Raw genomic sequence first — 17263 nt, forward strand, 5'->3', positions numbered from 1 at the left:
TAACACAACTCCCTTGAATCATTTTGAACTAAATGATGTCTCATCTTCTTCTATTACTATTTCTTGCTTCCCATACTGCAAGTTCAGGACATATGTTATGCAAGAATTAGGTTTTTTTTCTTCCGTCATCAATTTTTCACATCTTACACCAACTGGATAGCAGAATGAATGATGGTAAGTGACCCCTTCTCAAACCTAGCTTATCCCTCATCTCATGTTTGTTACTCTCTGAGACGGTTCAACTTAGCTCCAGTGTATAAGTTGTGTCCTTTGATGTGTTGACATCTGCCATCTACTGGCTGATGCCTACGGTTCTCTTAATTGTTCTAAAGGCCAGGATGCAGAAAGACAGGGGCGCGCGCGCGCGCACACACACACACAGAGAGAGAGAGAGAGAGAGATGAAGGGGGTTGGGGTCAATTTAAGTCTGCATCCTTTACCCCTTTGGGAAAGCCATTCAGGAAGGCCTTGAACCAAGACCTCCACATCTTTTACCCGTTTGAAGCAAGACCTGTTTGGTGATTGTATTTTCAGACAGTCTTTTCCCATCACCATCCCATCAAAGTCAGAAAAAAACAAGATTTAGGTCTGCTCGGCTGCTTGCATATCTGTTACTAGTAACCATATGAGGTTGTCTTGATGATTTGTTTTTATTGGTACTTGGTTTTGTATTTAATTTTACAATTTCGCTACCTAGTTGTTTTTCTACTTTACTTTGCAGTATTGCTCCTTTTTTTTTTCTTTAAAAAAGAAAAAATTGATGTCTGATCCAACATTCAGCTAGTGGTGTGCATGTTTAAAAAAATAGAGTCGACTCTCTCTTTCTCAGATTCAACTCCCAAATATATGGAACTTTTTGATTCGATTTCTACACAAATTGACCTCTCACTTGTTCTCCCATCTTTCCCCCTCCCCCCCTCTAATGTGGGAAGCACATGCCTGGCTGCTGCTATCATGTAAGATTTGGACCATCAGGCACGGACCAACCCTAGTCCTGAGTCATTCACTAAAACAGGCCCAACTCGGGAAATTGAGAACTTAGGAGCCACTTTGGGTTGAAGCCTTGGTATTCTGATTTAGGATTGGGTCCAGTCTCTATCCTTTTACTTAGACTAAGGTTGATTGTAGGTTGGATCAGGTGAGGTTGGACCCTTTATGGGTCGGGTTAGACTAGGATGTATGCTTGGTCCATTGAATTTGTTTGTGATTAGCTAGACATGGGACCTTTTAATTTGACCTGTAATACTTTAGAGTCTCATAATCATGCTTTAATAGACTAGCACACAACCTGATCCGTCATGAACCAAAATCCAGCACGATCAAGTCTCCAATTTGATTGCAGCGATGACTGTCGGCTTGAAGTTAAATCAAGCACTTGCTGCGGAAGCACATAATTCTCATGTTAAGCTTTGAATCATTGGTCGCAAGGCGAATAATTTCCTAAAATTTATCATCGAAATATTAAATTTATAAAAAATAGTGGCCTTTCGATCAAACAACAATCTAAAATGCCATCCAAATTAAGTTCGCATCGCAACCTTGAAACCAAACCAAGACTGCTTTGTTCCATCGTCTTAAAGACAATATTTCAGTATAGATACGTTCGACATCCCTCTCAAGTACATCGAAATATCCTCCTTAAGTGCATGGAATGCTGTACCTACTCCTAATAAAACAGTTGACTATATAACACACCTTACCTAGTAATACTTCCAAAATGACACCTACTCCGAAATAGCTTCTTATATGAACACACAATGATGTTTGTCATGCGGTTGGCTCCACAGCTATTAAAGGCTCTTCCTTCATGCTCTACTTTTGCCATGTCCAAGTCCTGCACCTTGTCATCCCATGTCCGCATGGTTAAGTTTCCTTCCATCAGTTGCACAAAAAATGCCGAAATCTAAACTATTTGGAAAGACTATTCAGCCATGTCCCCTTTCTCCTAGTCAATCCTGGACCCAATTTTCTTTCTTGACCGATGTTTGTTTAACAAACAATGGACAAGAAATTCGATCAAATCCTTCCACCTACATCGATAAGGACATCGATCACCATCCTTGTTTTCTTGGGTTTTATCGTTGCATTTAACAACTTGAAGGTCAAGATTAATGACAAAAGATTACTATGTACAAAAGCAGTAGAATTTGATGTCATCTGAATTGGCCAGCATCTTGACCATGCAAAAGTTTTGACCTAGTTCAAATTATAGTAGTGTAACTAAGAAAAGGCCAGTTTACTCCTTCGAACATAAGGAGAAAATATGCTGTAGAAGATGGTTAATTAAAACTAATCACCAAATCAGTCTCGTCTCAATTCATTTACTAATGTCTGCTTGATGAAGAATAGACTTCCATGGATGAGACAACAGAACACTGGTAAAGGGTGGGTTAGGATGGCAACATCCATGCATGTATTTTTTAGATTAGGGCCGATCAACTTATGTTTGCAAGTGGTACTATAACAAATGTTAGTGAAAGGGAAAGCTATACTCGCAAACAAATCATACCTCGAATTGTATTTTAGATCAAGACGTAGGCTATCGGCAATCCTGCTAACCATTGAAATCAGAATTAATCTGGAGGGAAAAGACACAATTTGGACAGAAAAACAAATGCACCCCACATTTCTTCTGGGGCTTCTGAAATTGTTGGAAATTGCTTGAACCATGGGATCCGGGACATGGACATGGATGGAAAGTTAAATCTGGGTTGGCCCATGTAGACAACCTTTTATCTTTTCACTTGATGAAAAGATGCAATATCTAGATGGGATTGCCTTGATATCTATCATTACATGTCAGGGGAATGAAAAAAAAGGGTTTAAAGTTTGTCAGAAGGGAGAGCAGTGAAGCTAAAGCATAAAAAGCTCCATGAAGCCTGAAAGCACTTGGCATGCCCCCTTCAACATGGACGTGACTTTTGCACCATAAAATCCTGTATGACCATGGACGGTCATCATGTTATCTATCTTGGAGACGAAGGGCACTATGATAGATTATGTATCGCACTAATGGTGCCCCATCCTATTTCAAAAATAAATGAGTGCTATCCATCTATGAAATGGATGATGTGGCAGCTATCCACGACAGCACAAAACTCTGTGGTGTAAAAGCTACACCATAGAGAATCCGAACTCCCTCAATATAGCTTCTCTCTGTCTCTCTCTGTGCACACACTCTGGATCTATTGTTAGCCAGATATTTTTACTTTTGAGCAAGCATCTTGTGTTTTGGTCTTGCACAAGCAAATGTTCCCCTCAGAGTCGGCATATCATCATGACTGGATCGAATGGCAGTGGCAATGGGACATTTGAGTCTAAAGATGGTGGGTCTTCGAGATGGTGGTGGGCTTTATTCTTGATCTGTCTACTAAGAACTTTGGTAAAGGAAAATGTTAGGATCATCATTAAAGCTTAAATATCTCTTTGTTCTTGTATAAAATGAGATTCTTAGGTATTTAGAGGATATGGGCCATTAACGACAGATAGGCCATTGAGAGAGGAATCCCCCACTTTGTATCCATGTTGGTCCGCCACTAATGGACAGACATGATATCTCACAGTGTATATGCTATAGTTTACATAACGGAATTTTTTGATAATTGATCACAAGAAAACTATTCAGAGAATCACAGGAATAGCCATCACAAACACCAAGCCCTTTCAAAAATTTTATGCTAATATGGGACCCATAAGCAGTTCTAGCTCTGTGCAGATCATGCACTAGATTCACAAACTCCACGAATGCTCAGTCTCCAAAGTCTAAAACATGTCTCAGAAGTTTGACAGAGATAAGATTAGCTGGCTATCCAGAGTTCCAAGATTGGTCATGATTCAAGGAGTTCTGCGAAGTTCAATCACGATCAAAACCACTTCCTTTTCCTCTTGCCTTCCTTGTTGGATCCATTGGATACTCAAATATCAGTCCTATTACAGTTTGGAAAGTGTTAGTAAGAAAGTAGCTTACCAAAGCATAGCATACAATTGGCAGCTCATCCGATTTCAACCTACATAAATAAATTAGAATACAATCCAATTACTTAACCACCACATCTCTTGTCTCTCTCTCTCTCTCTCTCTCTCTCTCTCTCTCTCTCTCTCTTTCTTTGTGTATATGTGTGTGTGTGTATATATATATATATGTATGCATGTATAAAATAAAGCATGGTAGGACAGTTGAGTGCTGAGGGGAGTTCACTCATCTATTCTCCTAAGTAATGACAGCTCGTGGGTACAGCTAACCAGGGCCCAGATCCAACTAAAAACGCTCCTCTACTCATTGATTGCAGTTACCATACTATGATGGCCTCATTTTTATTCTATTAGCCGGTGCTATTACTGTTGCCGTTTCTTTATTTCAATTCCCCTCCCTTATTTAAAAAGGCAGCATTTCTCTTCTCCGGTCCTCATTCCCTGGTCGCTGTTTGGGTGGAAGTTGGCACACTGGCATTGGCCAAATCTCTGCGGTAGTGCACGTGGTTCCGTCTGGAAAAAGAAAGCTCTTATCTTTATGTATTAAATATGTAGATGTAATTATATTTGTTTGGTTATTTAGGGAGAGAAAAGGGTTGTTTTGTGACCATATTTTATTGATGTTTTGAGGGTTTGATGAGAAGATCCATCCATTGTTCCTGAAGCCTTTTTTTTTTTTTCTTCTTCTTCTTCTCCTTAGCCATGCTTGATGCCTCTTACAAGTAAGCTCAGTTATTTTGAAGGAGACTCAGCTACCATGATCAAGTAGATCCAGAGTGGCCCAAGCGATGGTGGAGGAACATTTTTCCTACTTTGAAATGTTTGGGCTATGGTGAGCAAGAGAATAGTATTTCAAGCTAGGCATATATTTAGGAAGGCTAACGGAGCTGCAGACTGGGTGGTCTTTTATGTGCTCTGTTACTCTGGAGGCATTTTATAAGTTAGAGAAGGGAAGTTATATCGGAGATTAGATGGGCCATTGGTGATAGCCGATCTATCGATGTGCTGGAAGATAGTTGGATGACCGAGCAGCCGTTATATCGTATGCCGACCATGGTGGACTCAGCGAGATTAGCAGGCTACAGGGTGAGCGACTTACTGGACTCAAGGGGGTGGCTGGAGGGAGGAGCTGATTCAGGAGGCTTTTGGGGAGCAGTTGGCGAAGTTGGTTTTGATGTTGCCGGTCTCTACCGGGGGGGAGTCTGACAGGCTAGTATGGATGCCGACAGGACGGTCGCAGGTACGAGCTAGAGATCTTCATGCCTTGTTCAGTATGGAGCCAGCTCGACAGATTGAGGGTGGTTGGATATGGAGGCTGCGGATTCATCCCCATGTGGCGCTTTTCATTTGGAAGGTGGCTTGGGGCTGCCTTCCAACCAGGAGCTTATTAGTTTAGCGTGGCATGCGAATCTCTCAGTGTTGTGAGGCGTGTGCAGATGTTGAAGAGACCACTGAGCATGTTCTTCTGCAGTGCCCTAGGGCCCGAGAGATATAGAGAAGGTCGCCGGTCCCACTACCCGACTCGGAGGTTTCAGTGCAGGACCTGACTCGCATGCTGAGAGATTCCATGCGGAGCCTTTGGTTTGCTGAGGCAGAGATTCTGATGGCATACTTGTCCTACTATATTTGGTTGAACAGGAACGCCGGCTTGTTTGAGGGGAGAAGGATGTCTTCGAGGATAGTGGTGGATAAAGCGGCGATACATGCGAGGGAGGTCATTGCGGCTGCCATTGTGTTTTCTTCTGGGATGGCTAGGGATACCTGGGGTACTCTTCATGCTGTTTCAGCACCTCGGTTTGCCCTTATTTCTTGGGTACCCCCACCTCTTGGCTATCTCAAAGTAAACTTCAACGACAGTAGGTCAGTAGATGGTGTGACTGACTGGAGGGGTTGGTTTTGCGATCAGAGACCACCTTGGTAGAATGATAGCAGCAGGAGGACGACGCATGTCAGGGCTTATAGTAGTCGGGGCAGAGCTGTGGGCAGTCGGGAGAGTATATACTATGCAAGGCTGGTACTTGGTGTCGAGCGGTTGTACCTCGAGGGAGACTCATCTATGGTGATCGATTGAATCCGGAGGGTGGATATGTATAGTGATGGTCACTCCCTTAACTCGCAGGATGGCTCAGATGATGGGCGACTTTCAGGCAGCACACGTGTTTAGGAAGGCAAATAGGGCAGCAGACTGGGTCGCCCGGCATTTTGGAGATTTTCTTTAGACGTTTGCATCAAATGTTCCTTCTTCTTTGTATTTTTTACTTTTCCGTAATTTGGCAGGATGTATTACAGGGCATGAGCAGCTATTTTTATCAAAAAAAAGAAAAAAAGGAAAAAAAAAAAAGTTACCTAGAGAACTTTAAAATTTATTATTTTCTGGTTTTGTAGGATGTATCCCTACTTAAATGGTATGAAACGCCGTTTTTAGATAGAAAAAAAAAAGAGAAAGCTTTCTTCCCGTCGTCTGACGACCACCGGTGGATGAGTTGGCTGGGGGGCATCTGGCAGTGTAAAGAGCGCCGCGTTTGTCTGCTCTTCTTTTCCTTGTGTGTTTTTTACTGCCCGCGTTCTCCAATCTTTGCCCCGTGGGCTGCGCTCGTCCTGTCCCTCGCCTCGTGCTTTCCTGCCAGCCATCCCCCAAAACCACACACACACACACACACACGCAAAAAAGGGTTCTTTCTCTCTTGCCTGCAGGAGGAGCTGGAGTTCCTTGGTGCAATGAGGTAGGCGGAACTCGATCTCTTCTTCTTGTATGATGCTTTGAGAAAAAAACTCTTGGTTTCTTGAAATCTGGGGAGGAAGTGGGAAGAAGGGGGCGATTTGGGGGCCTTTTTTTTGTGCCCTTTTGCTTCTTGATTATGTGGTAGGAAGGGATCTGCTTAAGAGTTCTTGATTGAATGTGGTGACTGAATCTTTTCGGTTGCATAGCTTTCGTGCGACGAGGACGAGCAAGATTGCTGTTTGTGGTAATTCCCTGAGTTCTTGATGGAATGAGGCGAGTGGGGCTCCCTGTTTCTTTGTTCTGAAAACGAAAAGCCGCCGCCCGGGAGATTGAGTTCTTGACGCCGGAATGAGGGATTTCCCGTCTTGCTTTGGGGAGAATGGAGTTCAGGTTGCTGATTCCTCGTCGTCGAGCGCCGGCAAGACAGCGCAGAATCTGGTGAGCTGCGTCTACCGGACGCAGCTCTGCAGCCGGTCTTGCGTGATCACGGTGACATGGAGCAAGAACCTGATGAGCCAGGGGCTTACCATCGGGATAGATGATTCTGCCAACCGGAGTCTCTGCAAGGTGGATATAAAGCCATGGTTGTTCTCGAAGAGGAAAGGCTCGAAGAGCTTGGAGGCGGAGAATAGCAAGGTCGACGTCTTCTGGGACCTCTCTGCTGCCAGATTTGGATCCGGGCCCGAGCCGTTGGAAGGTTTCTATGTTGCGGTGGTCTTTGATCTTGAGATGGTGCTCCTGCTTGGAGATTTGACCAAGGAAGCCTACCGGAAGACCAGTGCGACCCCGCCGCCTTCGAATGCACTGTTCATAGCCAGGAGGGAGCACATATATGGCAAGAACGTCTACTGTACAAAGGCTCAATTTTGCGACAATGGGCAAGTTCATGATATTGCAATCGAGTGCGAGACGGTTGGGCTCAGAGATCCCAGCCTTGAGATTCGCATCGACAAGAAGAGGGTAATGCAGGTGAAGCGACTCGCATGGAAGTTCCGGGGAAATCAGACGATCCTGGTCGACGGGCTCCCTGTGGAGGTGTTTTGGGATGTCCACAACTGGCTCTTCGGGCCCACAACTGGAAATGCCGTCTTCATGTTTCAGACTTGCATTTCAGCTGAGAAATTGCTGCCATGGTCTTCCTCGCAGATTTTCAGGGAATCTCAGTTGCAAGGGCTAGGTTTCTCCTTGATATTGTATGCTTGGAAGGATGAGTAGGTGTAGGCAGGAGGAAATGTTTGCTCCCTCATCTTCACCTTTGAGTGCTAACGAAACACTTCTAGCGAGTGATTTGTTTTTAACGATGTGCGTGAGGCTCCCATTTGTTCTTGTTTTCTTTCTGCCCCTCTTTTGCCATCCCTCTTATAAATTTGATCTGTTTGAATATATTGGGAACGATCTGAAACTTCTTATTGGTTACTCTCAATGTTTCTTCTCAGTTCCTCAGTTTGCATCTTATGTTGGAGCAGTTATTGAATCACTGTACTTTATCTGTGGAAAAAATAATATTGTTATGTACATTTACTCAAAAATCTGAAAGCAATAGAGAATATATTTTGATGATAAAGCTGAGTAGATGATGTTGAAAGTGACCTAAAGGTTCCTTTCAATGGTGCTTGTATTGTCACATAGTCATCTAATGTTAAAGGTTGGTTTTTCCTTGGTATTTTGTGTTGTTGAAGTATCTAGATTCATGAAATGTTACAGAGTGATTGGACTATCCTGCATTCTTTTAAGAATGATTGGCAAATATTCATCCCAATTTTATAGACAATCAAGAAGAGAGAGATTTGTTACGGCATCTTGATTGTGGTTGGGATACATGCACTGGGTTGTTTCGACGTTCCTCCTATAGTGGCTAAGAATGGAGGTACTGAAGAAAAGCATGAAGAAAGATCATGCAAATTGCTAATTTTTTGAATTGAACTGTAGATATTTTTGTTTAGGTTTTTTTGCCACTATTGACTACACCTTTTCCATTTCAGGAGCCTAAATTATTTCGATGAGATCCCTTAAGAATATTTTAAATGGTGCAATTATTCTGCTTAAATTGAAGGGAGGTCAATTAGACTTTTCACAGGTTAGAGAAATTAACATTTTTTCCTTTGATCAGCAAAATTGTTGATATTTTAATGATTAAGATGAAGTCATGTTACTGCTAGGAGAGCAATTTCATAAGTTATCCGAATTTGCTATTTATCTAGCTGACTTGTCATTGCTCCTCTATCCCCATTTCTATTGCTTGTTCATAGGGTTCAATTAAGTATGTCCAAGATGACATATCTGGAGCATTGAGGAGGGCAAGAAAGACGAATATATTGCAGTAAGTCCTCATGCAATAGTTTAAAAACTTCAATAGACTCTTAAATATGTATTGCCATTATGTTTTGGAAATCCATGTGTGGGCATTAAGGGTCTTCTCTCAGGTTATTGTTCCATGATGTATTTTCTTGCCAAGAGGTAACTTATGCATGTACAAGTTCAGTTGATCAATAGTTCTTTTTTTCCGGTATACATATCATGAGCCCAGCCTCCAAGGTACTCCATCTTGTAATTTAGACATTTGTTGTAACACTTTTTTTTTTGTGAAGTTGTGCTTCATCTAGTTTTACTTGTCAAGATGACATTTGGTTCTAAAACTTGCTTATTGCTTCGGCAAATATTTTATGCTAATTTTTAAGATGATTTGTGATTTTTTCCCCCTTCACATCTTGATTAATGAATGTGAATCTGGATTTTTGTGGCATCTGCTGCTTTCATTTTTGGAGCTTGAGGATTTGTGAATTATTACATGGCACACTAGCATTCACCTACCAAAGTGAAAGGCACTAAATGCCTAATAAGATGAAGGTTTGCCACACCGAGCCACACTGCCCGACCCTGAGCATACCTTACCATAAAGATAAAGTACTAGTTCAGTGTCTGGGCTTGATTTGGCACTGTACCAACTTATTTTACAGCTGTCGTCTCACTGTACAGACCTGTGCCATAGCGTTGAGCTCCCAGTATAGTGCCTGATGTCGGTACAGCAGAATTTGGATAATGTGTTTGACTTTGTCATCTTTTTAAAAAACAAATGGTATAATTCAATCCACAATTGTCAGTGATATATTGACATATTATCATTTTAGTGAAGTGCATGGTGGAAGTAGGATTTGCTTAATTATTGCTCGCTCGAAGAAATGAAATGTTTTTTTGGCTTCAACTATGTGCTATAACTATTCGAAAAACTTGAGGAGCATACACCTAAGTGCAAGCACAATCTTATTAATGAATATAGTCAAAACTATATGGTCATCATGGACTTGAGACACAGCAGTAAGGAATGCAAGAGTAAAGGAACCTGGTATGCCTTGCAGGAACATGCGTGTTTAGTGTATTAACCATATGGGCTGTAGATATTGCATGCTGCAAGAAAGATGGACTAGTCACTTGATATATTGTAGATCCAGGAACATAAGTTATTAATAAGCACATAAAAAGTATTAACGTGCATCAGTAGATTGTGGCCAAGGTGATAGGTTTAAGGATACATATGTACAAACCATGAGAGTGCATTCCTGCTGACGGCTAGGAGCATTTAAATGCACAAAGGAGGCCAATGAATTTTGAGGCTGATGGTTAACTGTCCGAGCATCCTTGAAATGATGACATTGATAATTTAAACCTATAGGTTGGTGGTGAGAATAGGCTAGCAAAGAGTTAATGGAGTGGTCTACTAGTAATGTTGACTGACACAAACTTGCTTGGCAGGTTGCATTTTAATACGGAAGTATTAAATTACAAGCAACTATATGACACCGGATCTACAGGCTTGAGAGCTATGAGAAACAAAACACCAGTATTAACCACATGAGGCAGGGAAGGTAGGAAGTCTTGTAGAAGAAATCTTTAGATGCTAATGGGGGCACGGAAGAGGAGATTTGAGGAGTTAGGTGCATGGAGGTGGCTAGATGGTTCCAAGGTCAATAGAATCTCAAAGAATTGGAACAAAGGCTACAAATAAAGGTCAACTACTTGGTGCAAGGATGATTAGGGAATGGATGATAATGATCACTGGAGGCGTATTGAGAAATTTCTTAAAATTTAAATTGAATTTTCACAATTCATTTCAATTTGTTGTTCACATTACATGTATATGAATAATCTCAAAGAGTCAAAATCAATTATTTACTCTATTGTCATGAAAATAAACTTGTGAAATCATAACCTAATACAATACACAAATAAGGCTTCTTGAAAAAGGAAATCTAATCCACTACTAACAAGAGAACTGACATAGAACTCCTGCAAGTCACAACTTAAGAGAAGTGTTTTAATAAAATGACATCTCAACTTAATCAGCTCACTGTAATAGGCCTAAAAATTAATATGAGGACAATATACATAAAAATCTGAAATGTATACTTTGCAAAATCTAGAGTTTCTCTCTCGCAGTCAAGCTACTTAAAGATTTCAAACAAGGTACTTGCTTCTCTTGCTTCGTCTTCCTTGAACTTGATCATGTAGCCATTGAACCTCTTAATTTGGATTTATGTCAAAAAAAAAAGTGATTAACCAAGTCTTATAATTAGTTTGTTAGTTTGCCAACCTTCATTATCCTTACATATCCTTTTAATTTAGCTCCAAAGTATGTCTTGGATCAAGCATTTCCAAATGGCTTGTTTTGTGCTTATGACTATTTTGCTTCCTACAATGAGATTTTCCTTTGGAGTAATCTGTCACTTTGACACTTATTTTTATTCCTGTTCAGATTTGCTGATTAGGATTAGACTGGCCCTGCTTGTATTTCTTCTTTTCGTTTTCTAATTCTATGTAAACCTGCCTTCCTTAATGTTATGGATTTTGAGCATTTAGGATCTGAGATTTACATTAATATGAGTACTGAGGATTGTTTCTGTCCCTTCACCATGACCCTTATTACTTCCATTGCAAATGTTCGTCCAATGGCTTCCTAGCATATTCCCACTTTTGGCTCCAATTCAATTGTTTCTTCTCATTTTATATAGGTTTCCCCATATATATAGACTTTTTTTCCTGCATATTTAAACTTCTTGTCACTTATTGTATATTGTAGAGTCACTAATCTCATGCTCTTCAACATACTCATACTCTTGTCACTTTTTTTGTTTCTTATTAAACTTGTTTTCCTTATTTTACTCTTTTTATATTATTTACATATTGGTATACAATGAAATTATGTACCTAAGTATCCTATTTGATACAAAATGGACAATGTCGCAAAACTTAAAATATGATCAGAGTCTGACGGTTTAATTGAAGATCAAAGCTCCTCATCATTTCTAATATTTCATAATGATTATGTTTTTTATGAACATAGTTTGAGGTTAGCAAAAAGGGATTCCTGTACACAAGATGAGTGTATACAAACACAGGGATATTGACAGTTGTCTGATTAAACACATAAAGCAGAATTTGCCCATCAAGAAAGGGTTGGGCATCAAGAAGCCATAGAATCACACCATTATGGCTATGGAATGGTGCAAAATTGGTTAAAGATGCTTAGATATTCATGATGAAACATTTAGGCTGACCTAATGTGTAAGGTTGGGAAGTAGGAATGACATAAGAATATCTTGATGAATTACTTCTGAAAATGATTAGGAATTCTTATTTTGATGATTTAGCCTTTGAGAGAAGCAGCAGCAAGTGTTACAAAAATGACTAATGCGATAGTATATTGGTTATATTTAGCATGTAATGTTTTTATATGCTTTCTAGAAAAGTATCTTATTTGGTGACGTTTGAAACCAAATCAGATTGAAGTGACTGATGGTAGAGATTTTGGTTTAGGAAGGTTGTTTCTAGGCTTGTCGGTTGTTGAACCATTCAGTGGCAACTATGGTCTCATACTCATGTGCTATTTCCTTCCTGTGGGCAACCAATTACAAGCATTTAATCTTAAATTTGCATGTTCTAATAGACGTTATGAAGAGAATATATTGGTAAAGATAATTTCATTAATAAGATCTTTTTCACATGGTTGGCATTAAATGGGTTACCCACGGAAGATAAGTTGATGCAAGGTACAACGTTGTTCTACAATCTTCCAGAAAGTTCTGTATACATGCTTGGCCAAGGAATTGCCTCGTATGAGGATTTCAATGTGGATAGTTGCTTCTGTAAGTAAGTGATGATTTTCTTGAGGAGAGAAATTTGAGCTTCATGTTTGTAAAAGCTTGATTGCAAGCATTTACTCAATTTTGTTTGACTGCTCTTTTTCATATATAATATGTTTTTTGTGCCATGATACATATAATAGCATTAGGACTTCTGGGTTTAAGTAGGGGTTGCATAGAGTCATACACTATACAAAATGTGAATGGGAAAGGCAAAAAGGTTCCAGATCCTGGAATCATCTCAAATTCAAATGCCACTTTATTTGTTCCCTTAGCTGTTTGGTCAACAACTTCTATTAAAACATGTATATTAAAAACTCAATATGAATGAGTTTTACAACAACAATTTTCGATTTCTTTCCATAAATCTAATTTGCCAAAATTGACATCATGAAACCTAAAAAATGAGTTCTATAAAATAAAAGGTCTTCCTTTAGACTTCACAAAACCTGTTTCACAAAGAATCACTCTTCATAGATATCTGTTTTAGTAAAACTCAATTGAGAACAAAACAAGCCCTTAAGAAGAATGAGAATTAAATACTCTTGGTTGTGGGAGAAAATTAAAAGACGTATATGGAGATGAACTTTAACATCTGACATAAAGGTCATATGAGGTGTAGTCGTTTCCTTCGGTTATTGAAGGCATTAATCACTAGAACAATTATCCTTGAAAAGAACTCTTGCTCTGAAGATGGAAATAGCTACTGAAATGGGTGGTGCAGATATTTAAATGGATGCAAGCTTAGGGATCACCATCATTGGATAAAGATACATAGTTTTCAGTATTGATGGCAATGCGGAGGCATGCAAAGCTAATGCAGGTAGGGTGTAGGCCCATATGCTTATATGGGACTTGTGCTTACAGTGGGGGGTGGGAGGAGGCACCTGAAGGTTTTTTAGTCCAAAAAAATAAAAGGAAAGGGAAAGAAGAGGACTACGGCCTCCTATGTTAAGTAACATTTAACCACTAGCTCTAGAAATCATTCTTTCAATTAACATTGATGTAAACCACAAGTTTTAATCCATGCTGTGTAGTATTCTTGTCCCTGTTAGTACATTATAATACTGTTGGTTGTCTCCCTTAGAAGACACTTTTCAACAAGAATATCGCCACATAATCCCTTAGGCTGAGATGACCTTTTTCATCTCCTCTGACATTTGTTTTCACTACTGATGATAGGAACAATGCTGAACTTTGAAATTGATAAAGCAGATATTAGTTCTGTCATGATTTTCTCTTCTTGTTTGAAAAAAAAACAACCCATATTTTAGGTTTGTGGTAAGTGGTCCTTCTGCTAGATGATAGTTCTGATTTTGGTAGTGTAAACTAGGAAGGGCCACGACCATGGGCTTGGAGTTGTCATAAACATTTTAAAATAATATATTCACCACCTCAGAGTCTCCCTTTAACAGTTTCATGATGTTTTAAAATCTTTCGAGTTAATATGCAGTGATTTCCTACATTGCCTCTAGCAATTGGTTCATGTTTATGTCCTGATGACTTTTATTTCTTACATCATTTTATCACTTGGTTCATGTTTGTGTCTTGATGGAACATGGCGTGCTTAGTGTGTACATGCGGGTGTAGTTTGTTTTGTTCTAAAGACTTATAAGAGTTGCTGGTTATGTTAATCTACATAGGCTTTTTTTTCCCCCTTAGATTAAGCCCCTTGGTTAAGTCTTCTCATTAGCCATATAGCCAGTTATATGCTCACCACAATTAACCGGCGGCATGAACTGGGGATGTTAGCTCCAGTTTTAGTAAACCATCTTTTCTAATATTTGTTCTCCCTCTTGTAGCCTTTCCTGTGCCCTGGACAGCTGCCGGTGTCCATTCAGGTCCTGAAACTCCTGTGGAATGTTAGCCACTCTAAGAAGAAGAGGACTCGTATCGTGGAAAAGTTTCACATTTAACTTATGTAGCTTGCCAGGTTACGGTCTTCTCCAGTCATGCCTTGAATACCAAAAGATGGTCCTGATCCTTCGTAGGGCCTGCTTGGATAATTCAATGGGATTCACAAGAACACAGGCTAGGCAAGATCCATTTCACAATATTTGCAGAATTTTTTTCAGAGTAGACCGGCCCAAATCCTATAGGGAGAAAAAAAAGACCTCACCAGATCTTTTTTTTGCCACCCTACAGGATTGAACTGGAAGAGGTCGGGTTGATATGAGCTAGGGTGCACATTGTTTAGAAGATATGTGCTGGAAGAGCCAGAGCCAATTCCTATAATTTTTAGACCATCCTGCAAGAATATCCAAACAGGCCCTTAGAGATTATGAAAACTCCAGTGCTAGCTTTCTTGCATGCTTCAATATTGTACAAGTTTAGAATAATTATTATTTGATCTCACGAGGGCCAAGATTTGTATCATTATTTGAGTCTCCTATCCCACCAAGATCCAGCTGAGATCTCAGAGACAGAGACAAGTTTGCGGATTGAAAAGCCAATCAAGCAATAATATATAAGGATTAGCGTGGCCAATCGAGATATTCAACTAAAAGTAGATGCTCTTGTCAAGGTTTCCTTTTAATATGTTCCACAATTCTTTGCCTCATTCTTAATTTGATGGTTTCTTAGCCATTATAAATGTTGTAGCAGCTGCTTGCATGTCATTGATTGCCATGCCTTCTGCACATGAGAAGTGGAGCCTTTCCCACCACACCACTACATCTTACGAGTGCCACAACATCTCACTAGTGTCACAGAGTTCATCATCGATGGTGAACTCTATAGCCCTGGCCATTGTGAGATATCATTGTCTCGAAATTAAATGGGCCTCCTTGCAAGAGACCCTTGGCTTTGTTTTATTGACAAATTGTGAGATGGTGGACCACCTGCACAAGTTAGATTGAACAGGAAAAAAAGGGTCTTATGGTCTGAGCTGATATCATTCAGGAAGTCGGAAGAAAAGGGAGTTTTGTTTGTCTTCAACTATAAGAAAATTTAGGACAGGCATTTCTATTGTTTATGGTATAGAGGGCAAGAAACGTCTCTTCTGTGTTAGGGAGAGAGCTTGAGAGGGAAGTGTTAGAGGTGGACAGTGACATGGTACCAAATGAATTTTTTTTTCATGATTGGACTGCAAAGGAATGGAATTGGGCAGGAGGAATAGTGAAATAGACTTCACCCCTCCTAAAGCAAACCGATAGCTGCTTGCTCTCCAACCCCCACCATCCTATTTCCCCACCCTCACTCTTCATTCACCCTATCAATGAAACAATAACACTGCCACGCCTCCATATGGGGTGGCTCCAGTCCCTCCTCTCCCCACTGAAGAAGCTGTGGCTTCGCATGCATTCTGCCCACAAGAAGAGTATGCTCGACTCCACTCCGAGTAAACTATAATTAATGTCTTGCCTTCCTAGCATCATATTCTTCTGTTTTCAACCGTATTTGCTCTTGCTCTTAATGCACCATGTGAATCCTCTTCTAGCATTCTGTGGTATCACTGCATTCTTTCAGATTCTCTATATGCGTTGAGCTGTTTTCTTATTCTTTTGTAGTCAGCTCTTCTTACTGATATTTCTTTTTTTTCTTCTTTCTTTTAGGCAATCTATGGTTAATTCTTCTTCAAATCATTGTTTCTTCCACTTTAAATGCATTTATATTGCCTAATAATTCCTAATATTGTTCTTGTTCTTGTTGTTTTGATAGATAGAGGAATATATATCCTCTATGAGGATGTGAAGTCATGCCCGTACGAGGATGTTCATGTCCTCTGGTCGATACTTGTGGAGTCACACCCTCCACCATTGCGGTTGAAGCAATGAGAATTCATGTGCCCATGAAAAGGAAAGAGAATAAGCAAGGTTTGATGTATATGGATACGCTCATGCCTATAGGTTCCTTTTGAGTTACATGTCATGTAGCTTCACATGTTTGATGAGCGAGGGCTACGAGCTGCTTCTCTTATGGCCCTATTTCTTCTCATTAAGTCTTTCTGCTTTCCAAAAGAAATTAGAAGCTTGACTTCATGTGTTGGATGAGTGAGGGTGATATTTTTGTACATACATACACATCATGCAAGGAAGAAAAAAAAAGGACAAATGTGTCATAGGATTCGGTAAAAGGCTTCTTCCTCTCTTTTTTTTCCAATGCATGGGGTGGTTGGTCTATTCTGGGTTGGCGGGTTGCGGGGATTTCGTTTTCATTTGCTTCAGTTGCTGCTCGAGGTAAGGGGGAACAACAAACAAAGCGGACGGCATGCGCGTGCATAAATTAAGGCCATTCTGTGAATAAAATGTTCTTAGATTAAGGTTTTGTGGCAATCGGCATTGCTCTGGGAGCATTCATGGATTGATGAGAGGACATGTATATTCTGGCAGCATTAGGTTTTGGAAATTTGTAACCGATGGATGGGAAGTATCCATTGAAGATGACCGCCCCTCTCATCCTCTTCTTTCCGTGCTCATTTTTCTTATAGCTG

The 17263-nt window shown here is 40.2% G+C and overlaps 1 protein-coding gene and 1 long non-coding RNA gene across 2 annotated transcripts; both read left to right on the forward strand.

The window, feature by feature from the left end:
• Nucleotides 1-6402: 6402 nt before the first annotated feature.
• On the forward strand, nt 6403-8258 carry LOC103717650. Its single transcript, XM_008806115.4, has 2 exons — nt 6403-6695; nt 6901-8258. The coding sequence occupies exon 2, from the start codon at nt 7043-7045 to the stop codon at nt 7907-7909; it is 867 nt and encodes a 288-aa protein (XP_008804337.1). The 5' UTR covers nt 6403-6695; nt 6901-7042; the 3' UTR covers nt 7910-8258.
• Nucleotides 8259-8840: 582 nt separating this feature from the next.
• On the forward strand, nt 8841-16906 carry LOC120106996. Its single transcript, XR_005508992.1, has 2 exons — nt 8841-9014; nt 16492-16906. It is a non-coding gene; the product is annotated as an uncharacterized LOC120106996 (long non-coding RNA).
• Nucleotides 16907-17263: the final 357 nt, after the last annotated feature.

This window comes from Phoenix dactylifera, unplaced genomic scaffold (genome assembly GCF_009389715.1).
Source record: "Phoenix dactylifera cultivar Barhee BC4 unplaced genomic scaffold, palm_55x_up_171113_PBpolish2nd_filt_p 000722F, whole genome shotgun sequence".
Lineage (NCBI taxonomy): Eukaryota > Viridiplantae > Streptophyta > Magnoliopsida > Arecales > Arecaceae > Phoenix > Phoenix dactylifera.